At 38.3% G+C, this 18,312-nt stretch overlaps 1 protein-coding gene across 16 annotated transcripts in view; it reads left to right on the forward strand.

Annotated features, from left to right (window-relative positions):
- MBNL2 (muscleblind like splicing regulator 2) overlaps positions 1–18,312 on the forward strand; it is a 73,742-nt gene that overhangs the window by 26,777 nt on the left and 28,653 nt on the right. For all 16 annotated transcript variants that reach the window (XM_039337667.1, XM_039337668.1, XM_039337677.1 and 13 more), the window contains 3 exons: positions 6,200–6,364; positions 9,336–9,533; positions 11,884–12,147. In XM_039337667.1, the coding sequence (XP_039193601.1) occupies positions 6,200–6,364; positions 9,336–9,533; positions 11,884–12,147 (627 nt within the window). The remainder of the gene's footprint in view (positions 1–6,199; positions 6,365–9,335; positions 9,534–11,883; positions 12,148–18,312) is intronic.

An 18,312-nucleotide genomic window follows, 5' to 3' on the forward strand; every position in this document is an offset into this window, starting at 1 on the left:
ACACATATATACACGTACATACACATACACATACAGGTAAAAAAAGGATATATGCAGTGTTATCTTCATTTTAGATGTCAAAAGGGTCTCTCTCTCTGTCTGTCGCTCTCTCTCCCTCCCTCCCTATCTGCCCTTGGTCTGCCTGCCACTCCTCTTCCCCCACTCTCTTTCTTTCTCTCTCTCTCTTTCCTCTCTCTCTCTCTCTCTCTCTCTCTCTCTCTCCCTCCCTCTCTCTCTCTCTTTCTCTCTCTCTCTCCTATCTGCTGCTCACCTGGCAAGCTTCAAGCTGTTGTCCAACAAGCTCAGGGTAAGCAACCTCGTCTCTTTTATGACTCATGGACTTCAACTCCCAGAATTCCTGAGTCAGCCTAGCTGGGCTAGCTAGCTCTCTCCTGCCCTTCCTGCTTCCTGCTTCCTGCAGAGAAGCAGCAAAGGGAGGAGCTCCGTCCAGAAAGCTTTTCAGCTCCTCGGAGAACACTGTGAATGCAATCTTTTACACACACACACACAGAGAGAGAGAGAGAGAGAGAGAGAGAGAGAGAGAGAGGGAGAGAAGGAAGCAGGGAAGCGCAATTGCCTCTCTCTGTCTCTGTCTCTCTCTGCAAAGGCAGAGGAGGCTGGGAGCCACCGGGGAAGGCTCAAAGAGCCGCATTCGGCTCCGGAGCCGCAGGTTGCCGACCTGTGAACTAGACGTACCCAATTCCAGCAACCGTTCCTTATATGTTACTGGAGCTATTGTTACTGTATGTTGTATGCACAAAGATTTCTATTTTGTCTTTGAAAAATTGCTTCTATAGATACTTATATAAAATCTCCTTCAATTCCTGACTTGGTGACATGTACATAGTTTTTGGCAACAATACAGAAATGGTGTGCCTTTATCTTCTAAGAGATTCAGCAAATTTTTTCATAAAAATGGATTCCACAAGATTACTAATAAGTGATAGGATGTTCATTATCTGATAATTTGATATTTCAATGTACAATACATTATAGTCATATATTCAATATAGAAATAATACCTTTTTTGGGAATATATATATTTCTGAGGTTTTCGCGGGTGTTTGTATGTAGGTCTTTGGTTATTCGGGTTTTCTCCCGCGTAAAATTGGAAGTGTCTTGCCGACGTTTCGACGAAGTCCCATTCGTCATCTTCAGGCTGGTGTTTTCAGCTTCGTGCTCCTCGAAACACGAAGCTGAAAACACCAGCCTGAAGATGACGAATGGGACTTCAAAACGTCGCCAAGACACTTCCAATTTTATGCGGGAGAAAACCCGAATAACCAAAGACCTACCTACATACGTACATATATATATATATATATATATATATATATATATATATATATATATATATATATATATATATATAACCTACCTACATACGTACATATATATATATATAATTTCTCCTGCTTATGTTTTTGCCTTAATAACTGTACCTCCTCACATAACTTCATCCCTTGTTTATTCAGAATCTTTTGGATTTTGTTTATGGTTGCTACTAATCACATTCTCTACATATTCTTGTATAATTTCTGATTTCATGTTACCAAATAAAATAATTTATATTAAAGATGGTGGGGTTTGTTTCTTGTTTTGATTGCTATCAAATCAGTTTTGTCTTCTGGTGAATGCTTGGACAGTCCTGTATTTTTCTTTGCAAGATTTTGGGAAGTGGCTTGGCGTTGCTTTCTTCTTCCTAGGTCTAAGAGAGAGGGACTGGATGAAAGTTACCCAGCTGGCTTTGTGCCTAAAGCTGAACTAGAACTCCTGGTTTCTAGCATGATACTTTATCCGCTGCACCAAACTGCTCTCTATATTAAAATCAGTTATATTAAAACATTTTTCTAGTTTTTTAATCATCTACTAAAATATTTAGACAATTAAAAAATTAGACTTTTACATTTTCAAAACACTAAGATAAACACATTTCTCTTCAATGTACATGTATCTGTTTTTAGTAAACACGAGTACCCCGCTTCTTATTTAGATTTAAATAATTGCAGTGCAACCTCTTTCTATATCATTAAAAGGGTTTACAAGGATTTAAACCACACAACACTTTTGTAGTTAGAGAAGTACAACATGATTTAGCCCAAAACACATTTAGACTAATTTTATAACATATATATGTGCACACGGAAACACATATCAATAATCTCTCATTATCAAGACAACAGTACATTGGCACCTGGCAGGTGATACGCGACCATCCTAGAAAAGTGGTAGTGGGGGAGGGGAATGAGCTGAACTGGTGGCAGCACCGCATAAGCCTGAGCGAGAGATGGCTGGAGCTGCAGGGCTGTCAGGGCTCAGCGGAAGCGCCAGGATCAGCGCCAGGCTCCAGCTGGAGCTCGGCGCTGATCCTGGTGCTTCTGCTGAGCCCTGAAGAAGCACCAATCAGCTGGAATGTTGCAGCATCTCCAGGATCTTGTGATTTACATTCAGATGCTTAGCAACTGATTCATATTTATGACGGTCACAGTGTCCCAGGGTCATGTGAAGTGACCAAAACCTGCTGCAAACACCCCCCACCCCACCCCTACTGCCAATCCTCAACAGAAGTGCTCGCAACAATGAAAACCTCGGACAAGAGGAAGAGCGCCGCCAGGCGGGCAGGCAGGTGTCTTGCTCGGCTGTGGCTTGGGGGGCACTTTTTTCAGTGCCATTGTAACTTCGAACAGTCACTAAGCTAATTGTTGTAAGTCGAGGACTATCTGTACTTTATCACTTTTTTCTTTTCTTTTTTTTGGTCATCAAGTTTTTGACACCTTGCTAGGCGACTGGTGGTACTCGGATGTTGCCATATCCTAAAAGTGGTACAATGGGTGAAAAGGTTGAAAAGCCCTGTTCTAGTATACCAAGAGGGTGAGCTTCTCAGTCCTTTAGAAAACTCTAGCACAAAACAGGACATGAACAGCAATTATCAACTAATACCGAAAGTCCTTGGCTTACAACAGTTCATTTAGTGATCATTCAAAGATACAACAGCACTGGAAAAAAATTGACTTATGATTGTTTATTGCATCATCTCCATGGTCACCTGGGCAAAATTCAGATGCTTGGCAGTGGGTTCATATTTATGACAGTTGCAGTGTCTTTGCAACCTTCTGAGATGAAAACTCAATGGGGAAGCCAGATTCACTTAACAACTGTTGTAACTTAACAACTGCAGCGATTCACTTAACAACTTTTCAAGAAAGGTCATAAAATGGGGCAAAACTCACTTAACAAATGTCTCACTTAGCAACATAAATTTTGCGCTCAATTGTGGTGGTATGCTGAGGACTACCTGTATTTTGCAGTTGAATATTAATGCACATATATCAAATGTTAGGAATGCAGACCTTGATCTTCCATCTCTTTATAATTCAACCCTGTACATATATTAATCCAGTTTATTTTATGTTAAATGCACTTAGCCAATTTAGCTTATATGGAAGGGATTGCTAGGGCTGTAGCCTAATCTCAGTTAAAAAAAAAATGTCCTGGAAAAAGACAATAGAAAACCAATTTGGTATTATTACCAAGAAATTCATTTATATCCATGAAACCACTAGGAACTAAGCTTAATTAGAAATAATTGTACATTACACTAAGGTCTTATCACTTATTCAGCAATCGTATTTAGCTCCCTAATCCTGAACCCTGAAATACCTCTTTCAGTTGTGACACATTCTTTAAATGAACAGTCAAGTTTCAGTATTTATATTTAAATCATAATCCAACACTGTGCATGCATAAACTTTCTCATACGAAAGTAATAAGGTCATATGCAGCCGTGTTCCTTTCCCTTCTCCACCACAAAGTAAGAAGAAAGGATAAGCAAGAAATTAAATTTTGCTTTAACAGATTCCCAGTTTGTTATAAATGACTGGAAATGTTCAGACCTGTATAATTCCTGCTTTATATGTCACAATAAACCTAGAATTTCCTAATGTGAAAGAGAGTTCTAGCTTCTTTTTGTTCATAATGTGGCAGAAAGATACAGACAGACAGAATCTTTATGTGGACCATATTTTGGTAACAGTTCTTGGGAGGAATTTTCTACTACATTTGTCTCTTGGATAACACTCTTTTTCTAACCTTCTTATATGTTTACCTTACTCTAACTATGTTTACTTATTTTATTCATATTTTATTTGATAAGGGGTGCTTAATAGGACTTAGCTCCAGGATGAGCATATAAAATCACATGAAAAGTGTTATATGCCACATATAAGGATGAGTTAACCTGAATTACAGTTATTCTGAAAACGTAATATTGTTTTGAGCAAGATTATACAATAACTTTTCATTAAGAGTATGTGCCTGTTCTGAAACAGCATATATGTTTAAGAAGCAAAGAAACTTAGAAGTGAGTCTTAGACATTACAGAATATGCCAGTTACCTTTATGTAATATTAAAGATTTTAATCTGTACTTTTTTGTACTAATGTCCTTATCCCTCAAGATGGTTCTGGTTCTGTTAGGATAATGCAAGTTAGCATATTTAATAATTTGCACATTTACTCTTTACTCAAATTATAACCATTTATAAATACCATGTCTGGAATCATATCTTATATTAACCCACTCCTTTGGTAACATCTACCCTCAGATTTGCTCAACACTGTTATTCATTGACAATCGCAAACTTTGTCCCATTACTGTTAATACAGATTTATTCAATTTGGATATATTTATCCAAATTGTGAACCAATTCCAAGCTTCCCTTATTAAGCAAGGTCATAATAGAAAATTCTGGAGATTGAGGTCTGCGCATCTGAAAGGTGTCACAGCTACTGTTTTCAATTGCTGGTTTACATAACAATGAAATGCATAATAGTAATCAATCAAAATAGACCTAGAAGGGACCTTGGAGGTCTTTTAGTCCAACCCCCTGCTCAAGCAAGAGACCCTATACAATTTGAGACAACGAGCTGTCCAGGCTCTTTTTAAAAACCTCCAGTGATGAAGTACCCACAACTTCTGAAGGTAAGCTGTTCCACTGGTTAATTGTTCTCACGGTTAGGAAGTTTCTCCTTAATTCCAGGTTGCTTCTCTCCTTGATTAATTTTCATCCATTGTAGCTTGTCTTGCCTTCTGGTGCTTGGGAAAATAAGTTGACCCCCTCTTCTTTGTAGCAGCCCCTCAAATACTGGAATACTGCTGTCATGACACCCCTAGTTCTTTTTTTCTCTAGACTGGCCATGCCCAATTCTTCATATGTTTTAGTTTCCAGGCCTTTAATCATCCTAGTTGCTCTTCTCTGCACTTTCTCCAAAGTCTCAACATCGTTTTTGTAATGTGGTGAACAAAACTCTATTCCAGATGTGATCTTAACTAAGGTTTTATAAAATGGTAATAATACTTTACGTGATTTTGATTCTATGCCTGTTTATACAACTAAGGATTGCATTGGCTTCCTTGGCTGCTGCCCCACACTTCTGGCTCATATTTAAGTAATCATCCACTAGAATGCCGAGGTTCCTCTCACAATTACTGTTTTTGAGCCAGGTTATAGTTATATAGTTATAGTTATATATAGTTATATATATGTACGTATGTATGTATGTATGTATATATATGTGTGTGTGTATATGTACATGTACATGTATATGTATATATATACAGTGTGCATATACACTGTCTATTGTTATATTATATTACATTACATTACATGATATAATTATATTTATATCAAATATATCAAAAACACAAATATTACAGGATAAGCTTTGGAATGTGAGAGCACCACAGATTTGCATGATCAGCTTCAGAGACTTTATAAAGCCCTTCAAATGGGTTTCGAAAATGCAGTTCTATTGTCATCATCTTCATGCCTATATATAAACTTTTGAAAGACAATGGAAAAGGATTTGAATCTGCCTTAGTGCATTCCTGTTCTATTTCTGTCCTTCCTCTTTAGAGCATATATTAGAACCTTCATCTAATGTGGTGAACATTATTTTGTAAAGCAACTTTTATCCACAGGGTATTACTAAAGAAAAGATATGGGAGTTCTTTCCACCTAATTTTGGTAAAATACATAGTATAGTTATAATAGATGCATAAAGCCTCAAAGAAATGTCAGTAGAGCAATTCAGTCCAATATGCTATTTGATTTATACGAAAGACTCTTCTTGAGGATATGAAATAGCTGTTTTACATGAATAGATCTTTATAAAAATGGATCATTTTGTAACGTTTTCAGGGCCGTTGTGCAAGGGAGAACTGCAAATACCTTCATCCACCAACACATTTGAAAACTCAGCTAGAAATTAATGGTAGAAACAACCTGATCCAACAGAAAACTGCAGCAGCAATGCTTGCACAGCAGATGCAGTTTATATTCCCGGGAGCACCTTTTCAGCCAATGGTTAGTACTTTTAATGAAATGTCAGCCCAATGCTTTATTTTCACAGCTCACATCTGACTAACATTACAAATAAATGAATTTATTGTAATTTTAATATATAGATTACAATATGCTATCGTCAAATATTGTCAAGTAAAATGTATAAATCATTGTTATGAACTTTTTCTGTTTGTAATGTTATTGCAACTGTTGAACTTTATGCATTTTGGGAGCAAGCTAGTTTATTCTGGACAAACTACAAAGAAAAACATAGTGAGATTCAACTAAGCTGAATAATTTATATATATTTATAAACATATAGTATTTGCATAATTTATTTATGGGGATTGGTGAATATTTAATTATGAAAATATAGCCTGTGATGTGAAAATCCTAAACTGACCCAGAAACTTTTTGATATATAGAAATCATTAAAAGTAAAATTAGTAAGAAATTTGGGGTAGTGATTAAGGTATTAAGTGAGAAACCAGGAGTTTTAATCTGGCTTTAGGCATGAAGTCAGTTGGATGACATTGCCAAGAAAACTGGCAACTTTCCAGGCAATCGCCAGAAGTCCATAGTGACTTGAAGGTGCACGTGAGCACATGCTGGTACACAAGCACACACATACACACTCTTTATTTGTGTACTGCTTGGATCAGAAATTTAATGTTTTCAAATGCTGTTTCTCCTTTAAGAAAGAGTTAAAACTAGACTTGTGGGAAAGTAGCACAGTTTTCATTTAATCAGTAATTCATATATTTTAAAATTTATCTCACATCAAATATTTTGGTGTACCACTGGGAGCTGTACTGTCGAGCAGCGGCATTGACGTGGATTAGGGATTGGATTACTCTGGAAAACAAAAGATGTTTATACCTAGAGGGGCATGACCTCCAGCAGGATTGGCATGCTCATTTATGGACAGGGAAAAGTAGGAACCATCAATATTTCTTGAGGCACAAAGTTCAGCAAGAACTCATAAAAAGTTGGAACATAGTTAAAAGCCAACACTATATTTATTTATTTATTTATTTATTTATTTATTTATTTATTTATTTATTTATGAGATTTATATACCACTTTAAGTGCAAGCACTCTCTAAGCGGTGTACACCAGTAAGCAATGTATATATATATTTACATTGCCCCCAACAATCTGGGTCCTCATTTTACCTACCCCGGAAGGATGGAAGGCTGAGTCAACCTTGAGCCGGTGAGATTTGAACTGCTGACCTGCTGAACACAGTCAACTAAAGTGGCCTGCAGTACTGCACTCTAACTGCTGCGCCAGCTCGGCTCCTATATAGGAGTTCCAGGTTGGTTCTCACCATTAGAAGCAGTTACATACCCCTATGTATACAGGCAAGATAAGGTCATTACATATAAAGATATTCTGTCAGAGGAAGGCCATCTAAAGCAAAGACAAGAGTTGAGAAAACGGGGAATAGTTTTGGAATGGTGGTCTTATCTTCAGATGCAAGCGAGATATGTGAAAGACAAGAAAGAGTGGGGAATTTATAGATGAGATACGGGGCTTGATAAAATAATACTAGGCTCGGAGAGAAAGCAAATTAAAAATATATATAAATACATGTTAGAATATGAGGAACAAGTCAAAGAAACGATGGTTACCTGGGCAATAGATTTGGAACACGCTATAAATCTGGACCAATGGCAGCAAACTTGGGAACGTAACAATAAAATTACATTGGCATCATCTTATAAAGAAAATCTTTATAAGATGCTTTATAGATGGCATCTGTCACCGGCCAGACTCACAAAAATGTATAGTGGTTACTCACCAATTTGTTGGAAATGTAAAAAGGAAAAGGGTACATTCTTTCACGTTTGGTGGGTTTGTAAAGAAGCACAGGTTTATTGGCTTAGGGTTTAAAGATGGAAATGATGGGTCAAAAAATTCAATATAAACCAGAGATGTTTTTATTAGGAATATTAGAAAAAATATAAACAAAGATGATATATATTTAATTATACATGTGATAACGGTGGCAAGGATCTTGTTTGTCCAAAACTGGAAAGCAATTGAAGTGCCTAGCAGAAATGCGCTAATAGAAAAAATCTTACATTGCACTGAACTGGATAAGAGGCCTAAGGAATTAAAAAACCAGGAGGAAACAGAATATTACCGAATTTGGAATAAATTTTACAAGTGGAGGGAAACAAGAAGGAAGTCGATAGAAGGGATATAAATAGGGGACTTGATATGTATAGCTGTATATGTAATATTTATTCTTATATGTAAAGTATGGAATGATTAGACAAAGATGTATGTCAAAGATGATACACCACGTTCAATGTTTTTAATCTTTTTTTTCTTTCCTTTGTATTCAATAAAATATTTTAAAAAAATATTTTGGTGTTGAATAACATCAGAAAGGTCCTTAATGTATACTTTTTCATCCTTGTTAGAAGAATAACATGTAGCATAATCATGGATAATAAATTGTAGTTTTGATTTATTTCCAACAGTTCATACGAAGGTATGTCCTCAATTGTCTTGTTTGCATCAGCAAGATATGCTTCTTTATCACTAAATTAATTTTGTTCCAGTAAACTTATCTGGCCATTCCTTGGTTGGTTAAGCATCCTTTCTATATTTTTAGTTTATATATGTGCAGTGTACATCAATTCCCTCAAAGATAAACACGGCTCCAAAGCTTTCATGCTGAGTCAGTTATGCAGTATGAACTTTACCTTTTTCTGTATAATGCCTATTTCAGAATCCTTTGGAACTAGTTCATCAAAATTAAAACATGATACTCAGTTTAATTTGTTAAGAACACCACAAATATCTAGACACTGAGCTGATACATTCTACTAAGTCAAAATATGGGTTATTTCGGTTTAGTAAGTATGTGGACCCAGCTAACATAAATCAGTGAACTTTGATATTGAATTTATTACAGAGCATGAGTGTCTATTTTTCATTTCTATATGTTTATTTATTATTCCTTTTTATTCTCTTTCAGCCATCATTTCCAGTAGGACCAACAATAGGATCTAATCCAGCACTAAACTTTGCATCATATTTAACTCCAGTTACTTCTGGGGTTGGATTAGTTCCTACGGAAATTGTTCCCACACAATCTGTAATTGTTCCTGGAAATCCCGTCTCTGTCTCTGGATCAGCTCCACCACAGAAACTCCTCAGGACAGATAAACTGGAGGTATGGAGAGCAACATTCTTCTGATACATGCAGTATTTGGAATTTGTTTATATAAGACAGTGAATAAACACAATGCCTATATTTAAATATAAAGAAAAGGCAATTTCATTTCAGTTGGCTACTTAGCATAAGCAATGCCAATCCTCTGTTCTGATCTTTGATATGATAATTGCGCTGAAATGAAGTAGTAAGTGCACAGTTCATTATTATGGCTATGCAAGGCTTTTTTTTTTGTAAAAAATTTTTTATTTTCAATTTTTCATTACATTCATAAAGAGTACTTCAGATAAAGAATAGAATAAGTTTATGCACACAACTTTCGGTATTGCTCACCCATTTCCCCCCAAACCACATCCACCCTCTAACCTCTTCTCTCACTTCCCTCTTTCCCTCTTCTTCTTCCTCACTCTCCCCCTCTCCTCCTTCACCTCAACCTTCTTACTTACTTCTCCCCTTCCTCCTATCTTCTCGCTCCGGATGCAGTCCAGGGGAAATGCCGGAGCAATTCCTCTCTCCAAACTGAAACATCAATATTATATACAATAAAACTATTTCTACTTATCTGACCTATTTAACCTCCAACCCATCCTTCCCCCACCCCCCTCCCCCCGACTTCCCAGAGCCAAGTACAGGGTTATACAAACATATTAAACATAATCTACTTAAGTTTACTAATTATACAATAACCAAAATCATACTAACCCTTAACCCTCTTCAAACTTTAACATAATTTTATAAACAAATCCATTACTCATAAAATAAATGAAACTTTGTAGTTCCATATTTCTTCTGAACATATTCTATCCATCTTCTCCATACAATAACATATCTCTCTTGTGAATGATCCTTTAAATAAGCAGAAATTTTGGCCATTTCTGCTAAATTAGAAACCTTAAATACCCATTCTTCTAAAGAAGGCAGCTTGGAGGTCTCATAACTAGTTAGCATGCCAGAGTCTCATTCATTATCGGAATTAACCAGACAAATTGCTCCACCAACTAAGAATGGCCATGCACCACCACCCACAGTATCGAGAAAGAGCTATCGATCTGTCAATCCTTTCCATGTCCGGGCTGGGTGAAGTTTCCCGTGTTGCAAGGCTTTGTTTTGATACATTTCACATAGCACTAGAACAGTGGTTCTCAACCTTTTTAATGCCGCGACCCCCCAACCGGTTGTAAGTCGAGGACTACTCAACCGGTCGTAAGTCGAGGACTAAACTGGTGCAGCACCGTTTGCAGAATGGGACTTTTGGCGGGCTCAGCAGAGCAGAGACAGCCTGGACAATTCCTATTGGCTTTTGAAAGCCAATAAAATTAGACTCTATTCAAGAGAGTCTATTCTATTGGCTTTCAAAAGCCAGTAGAATAAAAGGGAGTAGCACAGCTAAGGAAAAGGGGGAAAAAATCGTGGACTGCGTTTGGCAACGTGAAAAGGTCGTTCGACCCCAAATGGGGTCCCGACCCACAGGTTGAGAACCACTGCACTAGAAGGTAAGGTAAGAAGATCCTCCACCTCATGAAGCATCAACACAAGCCTTGTCTATCTTGACTTGCTTTAGTTTAAGGTGAGTGACTTCTGTACATATACAGAAGAACTCTGAAAGGTTAGAAATTCAGTTAAAGTGGTCCCCTGAATCACCTTTGGAACAAATCCTCTCCTCAAATTTTGCCTGGCCTAGTAATTATATTGCTTGTGCAGCAATTGTAATCTAGTATGTAATAGATAGTTAACATTAATTTAGAAATAGAGAAAATAAACTAAGGGAAAAACATTAAGTTCAGTTAATTGTAGTCCATTACTACCTTTGTGTGCTCCATTCTCAGAGAAGTAATCTTCACATATGGAAAATCTGAGCTTGTTTCTTAAATTCTCTCAGTCAGAAGTTAAGATATAGAACTGGATATTATCAATATACTAATGATACCTAACTCCATGGCATCAGAATGACTTCATCCACCAGTTTCATATAGATAGAAGTGGGGAGAGGGTGGAACCCCACAAAGCAGAGGTTTAGGGCTAAACTTGTCTCCCCTGTCAATTTGAATGGAACGTATCTGTTAGGAAGGAGAAGCACCATAACACCACATTCTCCTTTCTAACCCCTGAGTTAGTCCAGAAGGATGTCACAATTGATAATATTAAAAGTCACTGAGAGATCAAGGACCCCGATGAATTCAAGATCCATGCAAAATTTATACAATAGCAAAGCCCATGTTATAGCCTGAGATGACAGGTCGTACAATTTTCAGAGATTATTTGGGCACAGCTCAAAAATTGCATTTTAAATTCTTTCTTGTACTCAAGTGAGTAATTACCCTCATATGCATAATATTGTTTTGTGCCCCAGGTTTGCAGGGAATTCCAGCGAGGAAACTGTGCACGGGGTGAAACCGATTGCCGCTTTGCACATCCTTCTGACAGCACAATGATTGATACAAATGACAACACTGTAACTGTTTGTATGGATTACATAAAAGGGCGTTGCCTGAGGGAAAAATGCAAATATTTTCATCCTCCTGCTCACTTGCAGGCCAAAATCAAAGCTGCTCAACACCAGACAAACCAAGTGGCAGTGGCAGCCCAGGCAGCTGCTGCAGCTGCTACAGTCATGGTAAGTGCAAGGGGAACAGGGCTCTTTTAAAAGTCAACTTTAAGTCCTTAAGCTGGCCACTTTTAAGATGGATTTTTGTTATAGGTTAGCAGCCCAGCAAATCTGTTTCACTCAATAATTTCAGCACAAGGGGTATCTTCCTGGAATGTGGCAAAGCTCAAGATCTTAACTGCCCTTGTTTCTTCTGCATTTTCCTTCGTATTTAGTACAGGCTCTTATTTCTAAAGATTAACTTGCTTTTCACTTGAAGGTTTGAAGTTTGGATAAACTGGCCTGCTAACTACATATACCTTCATATTCACATGGTGGTTTAGAAAATATCCGATGCAGTTATCTAGCTAGGTCTTTCTTTATTACATTTGCATGGTGGCTTATACGGTGACTGTACTAATTAAAATATTAGGAAGAAAGGAATTCATTCATATGCAAGCTTGTCCACAAGTCATAAAAGAGCCAAGGTTGCCTACCCCTGCCATAGGGCAAGTAATAAAACAAATGTAGTTAGTTTCAGTGTTCACTGTTCAAATATGTGAACAACCAGTTCTCTGTGTGGATGCCTCTTCCGGAAGTTCATTCTGGGCCTGGGCAACAAAAAATTAGCTACCAATTCTGCCGAAGTGGTGCGAACCGGCTGAATCCCACCACTGGTTACTTTATATAGTACAGTAGATGTTGACTGTAGATTGTACATCCAGCCACCATATAAAATATTGTTATAAACACAGCTAATGTGACTTCTTGCAAGCCTTCACAATGCGCTTAAATCTACCAGAATCTTAGAACATAGAATAACAGGGTTGGAAGGACCTTGAAAGTCTTCTAGTCCAATCCCCTGCTCAAGCAGGAGGCCCTATGCCATTCCAGACAAATGGCTGTCTGATGTGTCCATAATCAATTTGACATTTATCAGAACTCCAACATCTGCCTCTGTTTAAATAGAAGTCTAGATAGATTGATATTATCAAACATAATTTGGTATAACATAACAAGGTAGACATAATCAAGCATAAATAGAAATCTATAAACTTATATAATTTTGCATGCATTTGTTTAAAAAGGAGAATTCAATGTTTTCCATATAGGAATTGATGGGTGTGAGCTTAAAAACACTTTGCTACAGTTACAAACCATATTTGTGTTTTTGTGTGAGGACTCCGTTCATCACCATCTAAAGTTGGAGAAGTTCTCTTTGCTTGATACCTCGCTGAAATCACTTTAGTCATGTCACTGGGTAATTAAATTTTAGAATTTGCTGCCATAAAATGCAGTTATGTGGGGCAATTTGGAAGAAAAAGTGTTTAAAGTTCTAAGGATAAAATGAGAGCTACTAGGTATTATGACTCTAGAGTACTCAATGGCAGTGAGCCTCTAGCGACTAGTTGCTAGGGAACAGCTACCAGGAGGTTTTTATGCTCTCCTGACCTCTTTGTGGGTTCCCCATAGACATTTGATTGGTCACTGTGGGAACAGAGTATTGAACTAGATGATCCTTGATCTGATCCAACACAGCTCTTTTTATGGTGTGTTGTTGTTGCATAGCTAGCTTAGAGTTTGGCTGAAGACAAAACCATTTGTGCCAATACTGAAAATACATTTATAATATATCAATAGTAGACATTTGTAAGCAAACAAATCCAAATTAGTAGACGTTTGAATTACTGAGGAGTGGGTTCTGAGAAAATGGTGCATTTTAGCATTACGGATTTCCTTGTTGGAAGAGAACAGAAGTTAATTAGAACGCTCCATTATCTTTAGAGAATTCAGAACACGAGAATTTATTCAGCATCCAAGTACAAATAATACACTGCTGCAGGCATGTTGCAAAATAATGGCATGTTGCAAAAAGATAACTATGGTTTGAATTTCCATTATCCTCATTAGACAAATATCTCATTCAGCCAACTCAGAGTCAAAAGCTTTGTGCAAAGGTTTTCAGTTCTCAAGACTTTTTTCATTTGTGCTGGGGTTGGAAGAGAGCAAAATTCAAGCAGATTTATGGTTATTTTGTAATTTTTGTACAGAGCTATATGATGTATGGAATGTAACAAGTTTTTTTCACTGATCCCTCAAATAATTGAATAAATTCTGATTTAATATTAAGAGAAAAAAACTCTTGCTGAGACATATACTATATGCACAGGAATAGTAAGATTAAGAGAAAGTAATGCTTTACTAAGACATAAATAATACTATAAGGGAATTAGGCTATTTCTTTATATGGTGTCTGCCATAAAAATTGTATATGCTAAGCATTGGAAAGAAAAAGAGATGCCAACTATTGAATAGATTTTGAAATTGACTGAATTAGCAGAGATGGCAAAACTAACTGCCTTGATTAGAGACAATGGATTAGACAATTTTATAAGAGACTGGAACCCATCTATGTGTTAAATTCAAGAACAGATGGTTTACAGATAGATTTGAAGATTAGAATAATGTTTGGGCTAACCCAGTGATGGTGAACCTTTTAGAGACCAAGTGCCCAAACTGCAACCCAAAACCACTTATGTATCGTTGGGTGCCAGGTGAGCGTGGCCCATTGGCTGGGTGTGGGCCATTGGGCGGGTGTGGTTGCGGTGGTAACGGCAGACTAGGTGGGACTAAAAAGTTCAATCAATCAATTCCAACTTTGCAAGATTTTTTTTCCTGCAAGAAGTTGAAATTGACTGATTGATTGAACCTTTTTTTTTTGCACATGGCGGCGGAGGCCTAAAGGGAAAAGGTTTTATAAAACCCAGCTGAAAGCCTAAGACTGGGGCGACGATGCACGTGCCCACAGAGAGGGCTCTGAGTGCTGCCTCTGGCACCCATGCCATAGGTTCGCCACTACTAGGCTAACCTGTTGACTCTTTTTTCCCTCTTTTACATATATATTATGATTATTGGGTTGATTTGTTTATTAGACAGATAGATTTCCACATCTGGAATATTTATTTGTTTATATAGCATTTTTGATAAATACTATTTGTAGACTTGTTCTGAAAGGGGAAGAGAACTTATTAGTTTTTGTATTTATTTTTCAGCATCCACTGAGGTGGATTCTTTATGAAGGAAGGCAAACATATGTGTCCCAGGATAATGCTATAAAATCCAGTCTAGGTCAGTCATCAGGATCAGAGGTTTAGTCTTCCTAGCTTTCAGACTCAGGCTGGAGCCCATCCTCAGGGAACTTCTCTCTAAAGTCTAGAATATGTGCTCTGGGCTAGTCTATGCTTTGTATTTATGTGTCTATTGGTTGATTGGTGTGTTGCTGGCCAGCAATTGGCTGTTGTTTCTTTGTGCTTCCAAGTCCTCGGCTCCTTAATACCTGATAAGTTGGTGGTAAATCGGCACTCCTATTGACTGACAAGGGGCCCATTTCCCAGGATTCAATCATTTTCCTGGCTGTCTTTGTACCTGCATGGCCAACAATCTTAGTAGCTGTGAAATTGAACGTATGTCCTTGTTTATTGCAATGTTTATTGCAATGTGAACAATGAGTTTGGGTCTCCTCATCTGACTGTTCGCTTGTGTTCTTGCAATCTGATGGTTAGCTTCCTCTCCATCTGTCCTACATAGTCACAGGGATAGTCCATGCAGGGGATCCAGTAGATTACATTAGAAGTATCTTCCACCTCCAAGTGATCTTTGCAATGCACGATTTGTCCTCGTATGGTAGCCTCTGGGCAATGTGCGATGCCTACTTGCAGATCTCGGAAGTTGCGTTCTACTGCTTCCAAAATGATTTTGATGTATGGCAAAGTGTGCCATATAGTTGGTCTTGTACCTTCTTTCTTCATTTCTCTTTCTTGCGTGTTGCACAGACAACTTGTAATAAATGCTTATGGGTACCCATTCTTCCTGAATTGTTCATGTAGGTACCTTCTCTCCAGTTGTTTAGTTTAGATACTACAGTGGGTTCTCATCCTGCCATGTAGTGTTCTGACGCAACTCTTTTTGTATGATAGTGGACGGATATTTTTGAAACTAAGACTGCATGGAGTGTTGGTGGTCTTGCGATAAACCATGGTTTCTAGGTTTCCATCTAAAAATGGTAATTGTCTAGCTGTTTCTTCCTCCATTGTGAACTGTATGTCTGGGAAGATGGAGTTCAGTAAGTTATGAAAGTCTTTTAGTGCATTTCTTTTGATAATGAGCAGCATGTTATTCACGTATCGGCACCATAATTTAGGTGTGTAGTTTTGAAATGCACAGTTTCTGCAATGACTCTTGATATTGGGGATCCCATAGGTGTCCCTTTTATTTGCTCATATATTTCCCTTTTGAATGTGAAGAAGGTATGTTGGCAGTACTGGAGCAGTTTCATGATTTGTGTCCTGGCTAGGTTGCTCTGATCTGTGTGGTACTCTTCTAGTTTTTTTTAATCTATTACTTCATATACTAAGTGAAGAGGGATGGATGTAAATAGGGATGCTATGTCATCAGGAGCCACATTTAAGCGTTGTAGTTTTTGTCAAAAATTGTGTGGATGATGTGACTGCTGTTCGACTGTGCTCCCTCTCATGTATGAAGGCAAATATATGTGTCCCAGGGTAATGTTGCTTAGTATCACATAATCCTGTAGAGCAGGCATGTCAAACTCGCGACGTCACGTGACGTTGCGCGTGGTATCAGAGCTTTTTCTCCATTGCTGGCAAGGGGGTAGGCACAGTTTTGGGATGACGCATCCGGCCCATGGGTCGGCAGTTTGACACCCCTGCTGTAGAGAGAGGTTCTCTAAGGATGGGCTCCAGCACAAGTCCAAAAGCTTGGAAGACTAAATCTTTGGTCCATTGGTGACTGACCCTGATTGGATCTTGGATTCTTTATGCTTAATGTTAGATCTGTTTGTCATTTGGGATTTTATTCTTTTTCTTTTCTTTTATACACAAGATTTTTTTCCCCTTTTTGTTGTTAGTTGTTAGCAAGCAAAGTTATAATCAGAAGCCAATTTGGGTTTGTCAAAAACAGATCATGCCAAACAAATCTTATTTCATTCTTTGTCAAAGTGACTAAATTAGTGGACCAGCAAAATGTTATGGACATACTATACTTGGATTTCAGTAAGGCATTTGACAAAGTAAGTTAGAAAAATATGGGATAGATAGCATTACCACCACATGTATTTGTCACCGGCTGACAAACCACACTCAATGTGTAGTCCTAATGAAACTACATCTACATGGAGGAAGGTAAGCAGTGAGGTACCCCAGGGTTCTGTTTTAGGCGCAGTACTCTTCAATATCTTCATAAATGATTTAGATCAGGGCTTTTCAACCAGTGGTACGGGTACCACCTATAGTACATTGGCACCTGGCTGGTGGTACACAACTATCCTAGAAAAGTAGTGGGGGAGGGGAATGAGCTGAACCGGTGGCAGCACTGTACAAGCCTGAACGAGAGATGGCTGGAGCTGCAGGGCTGTCAGGGCTCAGTGGAAGCGCCAGGATCAGCGCCAGGCTCCAGCTGGAGCTCAGTGCTGATCCTGGAGCTTCTGCTGAGCCTGAAGAAGCACCAATCAGCTGGAAAGCAGCACTGATCCTGACGCTTCTGCTGAGTCCAGAAGAAGCGCCGATCAGCTGGAATGTTGCAGCATCTTCAGGGTCTTGTGATTTACATTCAGATGCTTGGCAACTAATTCATATTTATGATGGTCACAGTGTCCCAGGGTCATGTGAAGTGACCAAAACCTGCTGCAACCACCCAGCAGATGGGGGAATAAAAACCAAACACCCCCACCCCACCCCCACTGCCAATCCTCAACAGAAATGCTCACAACAATGAAAACCTCGGACAGGAGAAAGAGCGCCGCTGGGTGGGCAGGCAGGTGTCTTGCTCAGCTGTGGCTTGGGGGGCACTTTTTTCAGTGCCATTGTAACTTCGAACAGTCACTAAGCGAACTGTTGTAAGTTGAGGACTACCTGTACTTTATCAAGTTTTTTCCTTTTTTTTTTTTGGTCATCAAGTTTTTGACACCTTGCTAGACAACTGGTGGTACTCGGATGTTGCCATATCCTAAAAGTGGTACAGTGGGTGAAAAGGTTGAAAAGCCCTGATTTAGATGATGGAATATAGGGGAACTGATCAAATTTGCAGACGAAACCATACTTACAGGAATAGCCAACAATCCAGAAGATAGGCTCAAGAGCCAGATGGATCTTGATAGACTTGAGCATTGGGCCTGAA

The sequence above is a fragment of the Crotalus tigris genome, unplaced genomic scaffold, assembly GCF_016545835.1.
Source record: "Crotalus tigris isolate CLP2741 ecotype Arizona unplaced genomic scaffold, ASM1654583v1 scf7180000017685.4511686, whole genome shotgun sequence".
In the NCBI taxonomy this organism is placed as follows: domain Eukaryota; kingdom Metazoa; phylum Chordata; class Lepidosauria; order Squamata; family Viperidae; genus Crotalus; species Crotalus tigris.